Below are 13,159 nucleotides of genomic sequence, written 5' to 3'. Positions count from 1 at the left end.
CAAAAGTCACTGCTTTTTGAACACAAAAACATGCAAGTGATGCTTTTTAAGAACTATCACTCTAAGCATGGTGCAGTGTCTAATGGCCATGCAAGTGTGTGCAACTGACGCTGGTTAGAAACTGCTCGGCAACAGTCTTCTGCCCCAACTAAACAGCGTAGTGTCCCAAATAAATGAAGGGAATCCCAGCTATTTTCATGATTTAGTTTTTGTTCTTTAAGAGTTGTTCCAAATGAATGGCTGCCCTGGTTAACCGATGGCCCAATTAACCAGTTGATTCTGGACATTTGGACATTTTACAAATATTCTGATGCTTCTTAATTTTCTTCCTTTTTTTCGCAACAGAACTCTGTAAGTATGAACTGTTTGCAGTGGCAGTTTTGCTGCATGTGGCAATTAATTTTCTTAATTCATTATTTAATTCTTAAATATGGCTGTAATGAAGCTCAAAGGTAAAAGAAAAAGCTCATCTGAGCTACTCTATGTGTATAAATCTGCTTCATGGCATTTGCAGTTTGCTTTCTATGTTAGACTATTGCCTTAATGAATTGTTATGCAAGAATCCTCCAGGAATTATGTTGCTCGTGTACGTGATCAGTCTATGCTAAAAGCTAATTGTTGAGTGGTAATATGACATTGTGTATACAGTATATTATATAACATAATATAATATTATATTATGTGATATAATTTACATAATATATTATGTTGGTAAATATAACACTGGAAACTCATGGGCTATTTTTTATTTCCCATTTCTTCCAGAACAATAGCTTTGAGCAGTTCATTATCAACTACTGCAATGAGAAATTGCAGCAAATCTTCATTGAACTAACTTTGAAGGAAGAACAGGAGGAGTACATCAAAGAGGTAATAACTAGTTTTTGTCATTGAAATTGATTGTATTAATATTGGAAGGCGCATTCTGTGCTGAGTTAGCTGGTCTCATTTGAAGCGGTAACAGGGAGTTAAGATTGAAAGTAGCTGGTTTGCTGTAAAGGACTGGTAAAAAAAAAATCGATATAACAAAGGTGCGACATAACTGCAAGTCTATTTTTAGTTAGGGATCTTGCAATCTCTGGACTAAGATGGGATGAACATTGATCAGACTTTCAGTTCTTGATTGCCAGTCAATAACTAGAGAAATGCGTCTCTGGTTGCCAGTGCCAAATGCATGCTCTTTTGAAGATAATGTGAGAAGGTGAGTGCAGGTGGTTGCCGGTACTTTTGTACCTGTGTATTTCTAATCACCAGAGCTGAACTTCTCTCCAGTATATCTATCAAAGGCAGATCTGCCAGTAGCCTCACTGACAACTATATTCCAATTGATGCTTACTGCCTGATTTGATTTATTAAATGCTGTATAATAATACATATTACAATAATTATACAATGAACTGTGTTGGCTCAGTCGTGTTCTATTTCAACTTATTTGTAATATCCACCACTTGCAGTCTCAATGAATTCAGAATCAGATTCAGGTTTATTATCACTGGCATGTGACGTGAAGTTTGTTAACTTAGCAGCAGCAGTTCAATGCAATACATAATATAGAAGAGAAAAGAAAATAATAACAAATAAGTAAATCAATTACAATATACCTATATTGAAGAGATTAAAAAACATGCAAAAAACAGAAATACTGTATATTAAAAGAGTGAGGTAGTGTCCAAGGCTATGTCCATTTAGGAATCGGATGGCAGAGGGGAAGAAGCTGTTCCTGAATTGCTGAGTGTGTTCCAGTTTTGAAACTAAGTTAATTGGAAGACAAAGGGTGGTGGCTCTGTAAGGAATATTAGAATCTCTGAATTATTTCCCACATCCTTGTTTGATAATTAAATACCAGTGTTTATGTAAGCTAATGCTGTGACTTGCTGTGAATTTCTGTGGTTGGAGGGAAATGAAATTCATACCTGACAAAGGCATCTCCGATTGTGACTGGCTATTGCTGTGTATTGTTTGTAGGGAGTATATTAATAATACAATATTAAATTACACCTTTTGTTTTGAACATATATTTCTGTCCTGCATGTATATTCTGTCCTGCATTCCCATTTTGTCAATATCACTGCCACTGCCCCTTCTAGGCAGCAGCTCTGATCTGCCTAAATAGTCTCACAGTAAGATGTTTCCCTCTTTGTGCTGCCTCACACTCTGTATTTTTAATGATTTTTCAGTAAAAGATGCACTTAATCTGTCTTGCAACACACATAAAAGTTGCTGTTGAAGGCAGCAGGCCAGGCAGCATCTCTAGGACGAGGTACAGTCAACGTTTCGGGCCGAGACCCTTCGTCAATTCCAGCATCTGCAGATTTCCTCGTGTTTGCGACTTAATCTGTCTTGCTCTCTCTCATACACACATATAGTGCATACACATTCTCTTTCTTCACCTTATGTACAAGTACTTGATTTGTTCACTATGCAAGTGGTGTTCAATAAATGTTCATTTTCCTTTCATAACTATATTCCCTATTAGGGTTTTAGTGATTAACCAACAATGAAGAGCAAGGTCTCCATTAAAGGCAAATATGCAATAATTCAATATTGTTGAGGAGCATGAATATGTAAAGGAACAGTATATTGGCAATTTTCTTTATTTTGTGAAGAAAGAAGGGAATGGAAAAGAGAAACTGAAAGAAAAGGAACTGAAATTATGATGAGGGAGAAATGGAAAGAAGAAAGGAAGAAATGGAATGGACAGTTTGTAAGGAATTCAGTAAACAAATAGAAGCTGAAGATGGAGAGATTCTAATGTTAGAGAGAACCAAACTTGACAGGGGAAAAGAATTAGAGTTGGGGGATATGGCTCTCAGTACAGCAAAAATAGAAACATAATGAACCAACCTCTCCTTTTGTCACTTGCTTGCTTTTATCTTTTTTATGCTTTTGGAATATTTGATTCCATCATAAATGTTAACTTGGCTCAAATATTGATGGTTGTATATTCCATGTACTAGCAATCTTCTGTTTAAAAAAACAGTTTTATAAACTCCCTTTCATGCTTCCCTTATTGATTTCAGCTGATGATCCTTGTTACTAGCTCAGTGGCCACTAAAAATATTTCTCGCAATTTGTCATCAAAAATATTTCAATCATTTTAAGCATATTTTGAATTCCTCTTCACTTTACCACTTTTGGAGTACTTAGTAAACAGTCAATACATTTGCAAGACTCCCTTCAAAATTGTACTATTAACATCTTTGTATGTACATTTTATGCCTTTCCATTTAGCTCTTTATTCTTTCTAAAAGTACAAACTGTACTCCATTTACCACTTAATCCAGATCTACGTAGTTCAGATTTCTTCCTTGCATTTGGTTTCAGGAGAAATTCAAAATCCTGAATCTAATTTTTCCTTTTCAATATTTATATACAGTATACATTTAGATCCAATGTCTCTCTGTTACTTAGACAATGGAGAGTACTGTATTATACAGCACACTTTTGATGCCTACTTTCAAATTGTTCTCATTTTCTTTTTATCTGTGTGAGCTGTAAGTATTAAAAACCTGTTTGGTGTTGTAACATCCCTTACTCTCTTGAATGCTTGATTTTTTCTATTGTATTACAAATATGGACAAGTAATGCAGGGTAAACAGCCAATACATTTGCAAGGTGTTTCTTTTCTACTTTTTTTTATTTGTTATCCTCTTCCTAACTTTGAGTCAGACTGCTCTTAGAATTTCTTTCCAAAAGTAACAACATTTTAGATGCTGGAGATCCAAACTGAAAAGCAGAAAATACTGGGAATATTCAGTAGGTCAGGCAGCATCTCTGAAGAGAAAATCAGATTTAACATTTCAGAGTGTCGTACCATAAAATGTGAAACAGTGCTGCTGTGGAGAATAGCCAACTTGGCATAGGCTAGGGTTTGATTTGGTGTCCTCCAGTCTTTGGCTCAGTGCTGGCAGCTTTTATTTTAATTATAGCCAAGTGACTTCAGCTGACTTTGGCATGAGATGTTACACACTGCGGAATTTAGTTACAATAATTGCTTGCTGCTAAATGTGGTGGGAATTGCATATACATGCAATTAAGAGTTCTAAAATAAGTTTGATCCATTACTAAATTACTTTTGGAAACTTACCGATTTCTAAGTTTCCAGTCTTTGAGATCATATCAGTTCAAAAAATAGAACACTGAATTATAACCTTTCTATGACCTGCATCAATAGATGTGTTTAGGCAACATTTTCCAGTCAGAATGGACTCATACTGAAGATTGCATTGGGGTTTACTTTGTAAAATAAGCATTTATTTTTGTATTTTGAAGCTTATGCCCTCTTTCATCTATTAGTGCCAGGACATTAAGGTCAATTAGATTTACTGTTTGAGTTTCTGATTTACTCATAGACCTCACCAATGCCACATTTGAATAGGGTTTGTGATGATTGAGAAGAATAGTACCAGACTGCATACCCTGGCCATCTATCAGTCTATCTTCATTTCCGAAGTATGTCTTATTTGGCATTGAGCAATCTATGGCCAAGTCTCATGGCCTAGTTCATGTTTAATGCTAAAAAGAGTAAAACAGAAGAAATATATTGAGAAGAAAATGTTGTATATACAGCCAAATATGGATGCAAAACACCATGAAGAAAAGACTGAAGAAGTTGAACTGTTCCACAACAAAAAGAGAAAGTGAGTAAGGGAAAATAAATAAATAGAGAAACATTGAAGCACTATTATTTTGAAGGGCAAAATGTGTCAGTAGACAGCACATCTAGGAGCCACCTTTAGAACCATGACACTTTAATAGCCTGGTGTGAGTGCACAGGGAATAATTACCAGGTTTCCCCATAATGTAAAATAAATAATGTCGAGGCAACTAATTTCAGTGACATGTTGACTTCTGAATTGAGTTGACATATAGTAAGACAAATTTTGTACAGAGAAATATGAAGGGCTTATTTTGGTCAGAGTCTATATCAACAAAAAATGGAATAGTTAATAAGCAGTGCAGGAGCAAAGATGTTTATGAATAATGTATAGTCCCAGTTGCCTTTGAAGGTGGTAGAAGGAAGATACAAATGCTTTATAATAAGAAATTAAATTGAAAATGCAAAAACTACTTAACAATCCAGGCTGCAACTTTGGGAAGGCTGAGTTAGCAGTTAGGGTTAAAAAATTTTAAGTAGAGCTGATTGATATTAACTAAAATACAAATGTAATACTTAGAAACATAGAAACATAGAAAATAGGTGCAGGAGTAGGCCATTCGGCCCTTCGAGCCTGCACCACCATTTATTATGATCATGGCTGATCATCCAACTCAGAACCCTGCCCCAGCCTTCCCTCCATACCCCCTGATCCCCGTAGCCACAAGGGCCATACCTAACTCCCTCTTAAATATAGCCAATGTACTGGCCTCAACTGCTTCCTGTGGCAGAGAATTCCACAGATTCACCACTCTCTGAGTGAAGAAGTTTTTCCTAATCTCGGTCCTAAAAGGCTTCCCCTTTATCCTCAAACTGTGACCCCTCGTTCTGGACTTCCCCAACATCGGGAACAATCTTCCTGCATCTAGCCTGTCCAATCCCTTTAGGATTTTATACGTTTCAATCAGATCCCCCCTCAATCTTCTAAATTCCAACGAGTACAAGCCCAGTTCATCCAGTCTTTCTTCATATGAAAGTCCTGCCATCCCAGGAATCAATCTGGTGAACCTTCTTTGTACTCCCTCTATGGCAAGGATGTCTTTCCTCAGATTAGGGGACCAAAACTGCACACAATATTCCAGGTGTGGTCTCACCAAGGCCTTGTACAACTGCAGTAGTACCTCCCTGCTCCTGTACTCAAATCCTCTCGCTATAAATGCCAGCATACCATTCGCCTTTTTCACCGCCTGCTGTACCTGCATGCCCACTTTCAATGATTGGTGTATAATGACACCCAGGTCTCGTTACACCTCCCCTTTTCCTAATCGGCCACCACTTAGATAATAATCTGTTTTCCTATTTTTGCTACCAAAGTGGATAACTTCACATTTATCCACATTAAATTGCATCTGCCATGAATTTGCCCACTCACCCAACCTATCCAAGTCACTCTGCATCCTCTTAGCATCCTCCTCACAGCTAACACTGCCACCCAGCTTCGTGTCATCTACAAACTTGGAGATGCTGCATTTAATTCCCTCATCCAAGTCATTAATATATATTGTAAACAACTGGGGTCCCAGCACTGAGCCTTGCGGTACCCCACTAGTCACCGCCTGCCATTCTAAAAAGGTCCCGTTTATTCCCACTCTTTGCTTCCTGTCTGCTAACCAATTCTCCATGCACATCAATACCTTACCCCCAATACCATGTGCTTTAAGTTTGCACACTAATCTCCTGTGTGGGACCTTGTCAAAAGCGTTTTGAAAATCCAAATATACCTGTTATACCTCAGTTGGAATATCTGTTTGGTCTTTGGCACGTTCCTTTAGCTAGTATGTTAAGGTCTTGCAGAGGGTACAGAAGATACTTACCAGAATGGAACAAGGGAAAATGCACTTCACATAGAGAAGGTATAAAGAAACTGGGGTTGTCATTCCTAGAACAGAAAAGGTTAAAGCAAATTTTGTAGAGGTGTTTGTGATCCTGAATGGAGGATAGAATAAATAAAGAGAGAAACTATTGCCAATGCAGAAGGGTTGCTAACCAGAGGACAGAGGTTAAAGAGAGTTGAAAAGAGGCAATGGGTGGAAGTATTTTGTTTCACAGCTTCTTGCTGTGACCTTGAATACAGTTCCCAAAAGTGTAGTAGAAACACATTCATACTGACATATAAAATAAAACTGTGGAAGAAGGATAGTATAGAGGATTGGGTAGAGAAAATAGTCATAGTCATACTTTATTGATCCCGGGGGAAATTGGTTTTCATTACAGTTGCTCCATAAATAATAAATAGTAATAAAACCATAAATAGTTAAATAGTAATATGTAAACTATGCCAGTAAATTATGAAATAAGTCTAGGACCAGCCTATTGGCTCAGGGTGTCTGACCCTCCAAGGGAGGAGTTGTAAAGTTTGATGGCCACAGGCAGGAATGACTTCCTATGACGCTCTGTGTTGCATCTTGCATCTCGGAGGAATGAGTCTCTGGCTGAATGTACTCCTGTGCCCAACCAGTACATTATGTAGTGGATGGGAGACATTGTCCAAGATGGCATGCAACTTGGACAGCATCCTCTTTTCAGACACCACCGTCAGAGAGTCCAGTTCCATCCCCACAACATCACTGGCCTTACGAATGAGTTTGTTGATTCTGTTGGTGTCTGCTACCCTCAGCCTGCTGCCCCAGCACACAACAGCAAACATGATAGCACTGGCCACTACAGACTCGTAGAACATCCTCAGCATCGTCCGGCAGATGTTAAAGGACCTCAGTCTCCTCAGGAAATAGAGACGGCTCTGATCCTTCTTGTAGACATCCTCAGTGTTCTTTGACCAGTCCAGTTTATTGTCAACTTGTATCCCCAGGTATTTGTAATCGTCCACCATGTCCACACTGACCCCTTGGATGGAAACAGGGGTCACCGGTACCTTAGCTCTCCTGAGGTCTACCACCAGCCAATGCAGATAAATGGGAATAATTAGAGAGCACAGTGGACCAATGACTCACTTTGTAATGTCAGATACCCCATGGAACAGAAACATAGAAATGTAGAAAACCTGCAACACAATACAGGCCTTTTGGCCCACAAAGCTGTGCCGAACATGTCCTTAACTTAGAAATTACCTAGGGTTAGGAATATTCTATAGTGGCGAGTACCCCAAAGAATCAAATTCAGTTGACAAAAAGGAATCTAGTGCTTTTGTCAGTTGTCCAATTCTAAAATACTTTTAATAACAGTAACAAAATGTAAACTAGACACTAATTTTATCTTCCCTTGTAGATTTCTTATAACTTGCCTTAAAATATTAGTTCCGCTGATCATTTTCTTTCATTCTGTTTCCCTAATTGTTACAGAGCACCTCACATCCCTCAGATTTAATTACAGCAGTGGAAAAGATACTGTCATTATTCTACTGAACAGTGACATCTCAGACAACTCTTTACTCATGAAGCTGCCTTGATCTTTCTTTTAAAGTGTAAGCTTTGTTTAATAATTCGTGAAATTATTGGGCACTAGCAAATTTTCCAACAAAAAACTGGGGTACATTTAGGGGAAATAAATGTTAGAGAGGAGCTTATTTCATAAATCAAATTCTATAAATTCTTGCATTATTTAACATATCGGTAGAGATGGGATGGGCTTTAAATTTTTTGTGATGAAAATCTGAAGCAAGTATAATAATTTTACATGTTCAGCCTGTGAAAGTACTTGAAGGAAATGATTGACAGGTTGAAGAATATCTCTCAGAGTGGTGATGGTCAAGGTGGGAAATAATGCCAAATAATCACCATGATCTCTTCAGGAGCGGTGATTGTTCTGGTGAAAGTACTGAGAGTTTAGTCACCATGAAAATGTGCAAGTCACTGCTTAATAAGAAAGTCAGGAGCATAAGCCCCACAGAGTGGAACTGAACACTGTTGAACAGCCCGTCTGTGCTTTGCTCTGTCTCTTTCCCCTCTCACAGTCAAAAGAAGCTTAATGGTCAGCAATAGAATGAGATGGTCAAAGAAGGGATGAAATGCTGGAGGGAAAGGGTTGAACAGAATTTCCACTTCCTAAAGAACATGAGCAGAAAACTGCAACTTCCACTTACATGGTGTCTTCAATGTAAAGATTTACTGTGCCGGCTGAAAGAAAGCAAACAGGCAGTGAACCAAGAAAAGAGAAACTGACTTCAAAGCATGATTAAATAAATGTGCTATGAAGAGGCTTTTAAATCAGGAAAAGATGTAAAACTAGAGAGGTTTTCATGAAGAAATTATTGATAATAAATGCTAAAAAGATGAAAGGTATTAAGAGAGGTCCAGCAGTGTAATGAAGTGTTGGAGGAGCATCTGGGGTAAAGTGCATTGAGTGCAAGGACAAGGTGAGTTTGTACTGAGTGCTTCATGCCAGGGAGTTGGTGTAAATCAAGGGCAGGGATAATGGATAGGTGGAAGGTAGTGTGGAGTATATGGAGAAGGGGGTCAGAAGGCATGCTAACTCAAAGAGTATGGAGACACTGATGGGGAATTATTCATGAATGTGAGGCAAATTGTAGTGAGACAGAAAAGAGTGTAAGGTTAAATCTTTACAAAACCTGAGGAAATGAAGATGGACAAAATGCAGATGTGTTTCTAAATGTGAAAGTTAAATAATTCCATCCTATTTTTGTTGACCTTATTGGGAAGAAGCTACTGTATAGGCTATAGTGGATGCTTGTGCATTGTCATTGTCAAAGGTTTAATGCTGGGACATGAGATATCCTTTGCCATTGCAGGTGATGTTTAAAGATAAGGCACTTAAAGAAATTTAGTGATGATTACAGGAGAGTGGATTTTCCTTCTGACCTCATGTATCAATTTTGATTACACTCACTGTGGCAATGACTTCTGTTCTAAAACTGTTGCATGAGATGATGTGAAGAAATTAAATTACTTTTGAGAGTAAGTGCTTTCTGAGTGGTAGAATGCAATGAAACTTCAAATAAAAAGTAGATTTAAAAAAATCCCTTGATGATCATTCCGTATGCCTGGTTCATTCTGTTTCACAGTCTATACCTGGCTACAGTATACTAAGCAACTACACACAGGGGCCTGGTCAAAAATTAAGAAAAAGATGAGGAGCTGGAAGTAAATGGCTGCTCAAAGAGAAAAATCCTCTCTTCTTTCATTTGTGGCAGTAAAAATGTCACCGTTGTGCACATCAGAAGTTGTTGATTGAACTAGAATGGTGGGATAAAAAGGAGTCTATTTACACCAGGATAGTAATCACGTTTGCGATCTAAGCAAACTGGCAGAGATGGAATATGAAACCATGTGTCACCAGCATCCATTGCATATATAAAAACTATTAAAAGTGATCTGTGCACCTGGAGCTGTGATATAGATTTCAATATATGTTACTAACGGAAAGCATTTCATTTTATGTATTGTTTTAATGAAATAAGCCAGTATAAGCATCTGTTCATAAATGCACCTTGTTACATTTCTGTGAAGCTTTCCAGCTGTCAAGATTATGCAGCCTTTTCTGATGTAGATCTTAGGTTTTATGTTTTTGAAGATAGATTTGACTACATAAATAGTATGTTGACCCAGAGTGTAATAAATAACTAATACTTCCCACAAAGCTGTTGACTGCATGCTACTATGTCTTTTAAATCTGTGTTCTTTTTCTGTGCTGTAGCCCCTTTGAACCCTTTTCTTGCTTGCTGCTATTGATGCCTTACTAATGGCTGTGCAAAGACTCCTTTCAGGTACTTGTACTCTGTTTTTGTTCTAAGTAGGACCTTGTCATGTCTGCTGTGCTTCCTGTAATTTTTACAGTGTCTTTTTCCCCACTCTGTTCAAACCATTGTTTTCTTTAGTCCTTTTTCTGTTTCTTTTTTTTAATAAAATCTGTAAGTAGTACACAGAAGATGCTACATTTACAGTGACATTTACACTCTCAATTCATGCCACTCTGAATTTAAGTGTTAATGTTTGCATAGAAATTATTTACAAAGATAACAGATTATAAATCTTTCACCTGAAAAAACATCTATCTATGTCAGTTGGTGTTTAGAAAATTTTCATATTTATTTAGGAAAGCATTGTTCAAGAAATGGCTTGTCTTGGAAAAAAAAGGCAGCATGCATCAAAGTGACCGAAGTGACCTTGTGCTATGGAGTTTGCTCCTGGATGGTTTCCCATGAACCGCATGGGAAATTGACTTGGATTGTGGAATGGAATGGGAACGGAATTGGAACCTTTTCAAATAAAATGTTCTTTATGTGTGGAGATTTCTAGTTCTAGGAGCTTTGCTATGTTTCCCATTTAGAAAGCCCTTATATATTAGGAAAAAAATATTCTCAACTGGAAGGAAGATGTAAACAGACACAGTCATTGGACAACTTTTAAAGATTATTGGAACTAGACTATTTAACTGAGGTGATAAATTTTAACTGTTCATATTTTTCACAGGGAATTGAATGGACTCATATAGAGTACTTCAACAATGCCATCATTTGTGAGCTGATTGAAAACGTAAGTGGAGTTTTCCAGTTTGACTTGAGAATTAGCTGGTAACTTTTAATTCAGTAGCTTCAGCTCAGTAAATTTTTCACAGCAGTAATAAGAATGTGGAAATTATTATCACACGGAGGAAAGTCTTGATGCATAATAGAGAAGGCTTGATTCAAAAGGGAATGGAACAGAGGATTGATGTAATGTAAGGAAGAAGTAATCAAGAACAGAGTAAACAAATGTAGAGTATTTAGAGTAAGTGGCTTGTTTCTCTGTTCCATGTTTAATATCATTCTAATCCAAAGGATGGAGGACTCCCTAAAGCAACAGCAGAAGTATCCACAAACATGAGCTCATATTCGTTAGATAGGCAGTAAAATGTCAAAGTCGTGTTTATTGTTGTATGCACAAGTACATGCTTGCACCTGTGCAATGACAAGCTTACTTGCAGCAGCATCGCAGGCACAAAGCATCAGATATGCAACATCCACAAGAAGAAAAACAAAGCAGACATAAATTATACTCAGTCTTTGCAGGGACATGTTATGGGTGCATCCTTAAACTGCAAAGAAGAACCAGATGGATACTGATTTCACTGAAGCCACAATCCCAAAATCAATTATAATCTGAAATTCTGCATTCATCACTGTTTCATATTGAAATGTATATAGCGTAGAAACATGGGATGCTTTTGAAAATCCCTCTACGTTTCGGATGCCCCAGTCCAAATTCCCAGCAACTGATTGGATGATCAGGATCCAATTTGTCACTGCACCAGGTGACAATGACATCACTCAGCAATCAGTCTCTACTTCTCTTCTGCTACATTTGTGATAATAATCAGGAACCCTTCTGGAGTGTACAATTAACATCTGACCACGTTCTAGCCTTAGTTTCAAAAATTAAACAAAATTACATAGAAAGGTCTCCATTGAAAAGAATTATGGAGAGATACAGCACAAAACATGCACTTAGATTACTGAAGCTGATCATAAAGCACCCACTTACACTAATCCTACTTTAGTTACAATTTTTATTCTCACCACATACTCGTCAACTCCCTTCAGATTTTACCACTCATCTGCATACAAGGAGCAATTAAAAGGAACATACCAACTGGCATGCCTTTGTGGTGTGGGAGGATATCAGAACATCTGGAGCTAGGGTTCGCAACCTGGGGTCCCATGCACCCCTTGCTTAATGGTATCGGTCCATGGCATAAAAAAGATTGGGAACCCCAATCTAGAGGAAAACCCTGCCACGGGGAGAATGCAATCTCCACACAGAAAACACCTGAGGTCAAAACTGAACTCGGACTTACGGCATTGAGTTATTATGCCAACATTTTTCGGATAATTACAGCATTTCCATTTAATGAAGAAAATGGTTTAATGGCTTCATGGCAGTAATATTGCAACTCAGTCTGGAGCACAAATGATCCCAATAGTTAGGACAAAAAAAAGATATGTTGCTTTTGAGAGAATGCTCAAATAATATTATTTGGTGAAGGACACATTTAGAAAGGTTATGAAAACTGCTTATCTGTTTTGCAAATAGGGAAATATGAATTTTTAGTAAATATTCTGGAATATCGCAGGAAAATAGTTACCCTTTGGTAAATTCTCGATCACTTTTTGCTTTCCCCACCTACATGGATATAAAGTAAATAATCATAACACAAACATGAACATATATATGTAAGCACATTGAATGTTACACACAGACCCAGATAAAGGCACATACATTTACAAACAAGTACAAATGCATGTGCCTGTCTATAAATATGCAGTAGTCTATGTATGTAAATACATATACTGCATGTGACTTACAAGGAGATTGAGAGGTGACACAATTGAAATATATAAGATTATGAGGGAGATAGTCTGGGTGAAAGCACATTGTCTTTTTTCCCAGGGAGGGGTTGCTAAAAGTAAGAGCAACGTAGGTTTAAGATCAAAGGAAGGAGTTTTAAAAGGGACATTAGCTGCAGTTTCTCCAGCCAAAGACTGGTGCATATTTGAAATGAGCAGCCATATATAGTTGTTGATATGAGCAACATTTATAAGCTATCTGG

The 13,159-nt window shown here is 37.6% G+C and overlaps 1 protein-coding gene across 4 annotated transcripts in view; it reads left to right on the top strand.

The window, feature by feature from the left end:
• Positions 1-13,159, top strand: part of myo1b (myosin IB) — a 274,322-nt gene that overhangs the window by 208,798 nt on the left and 52,365 nt on the right. For all 4 annotated transcript variants that reach the window (XM_072261652.1, XM_072261653.1, XM_072261655.1 and 1 more), the window contains 2 exons: positions 766-870; positions 11,044-11,106. In XM_072261652.1, the coding sequence (XP_072117753.1) occupies positions 766-870; positions 11,044-11,106 (168 nt within the window). The remainder of the gene's footprint in view (positions 1-765; positions 871-11,043; positions 11,107-13,159) is intronic.

The sequence above is a fragment of the Mobula birostris genome, chromosome 6 (genome assembly GCF_030028105.1).
Source record: "Mobula birostris isolate sMobBir1 chromosome 6, sMobBir1.hap1, whole genome shotgun sequence".
Lineage (NCBI taxonomy): Eukaryota > Metazoa > Chordata > Chondrichthyes > Myliobatiformes > Myliobatidae > Mobula > Mobula birostris.
The sequence above is the reverse complement of the archived record's forward strand: the minus strand, read 5'-3'. Positions and strand labels throughout refer to the sequence as shown.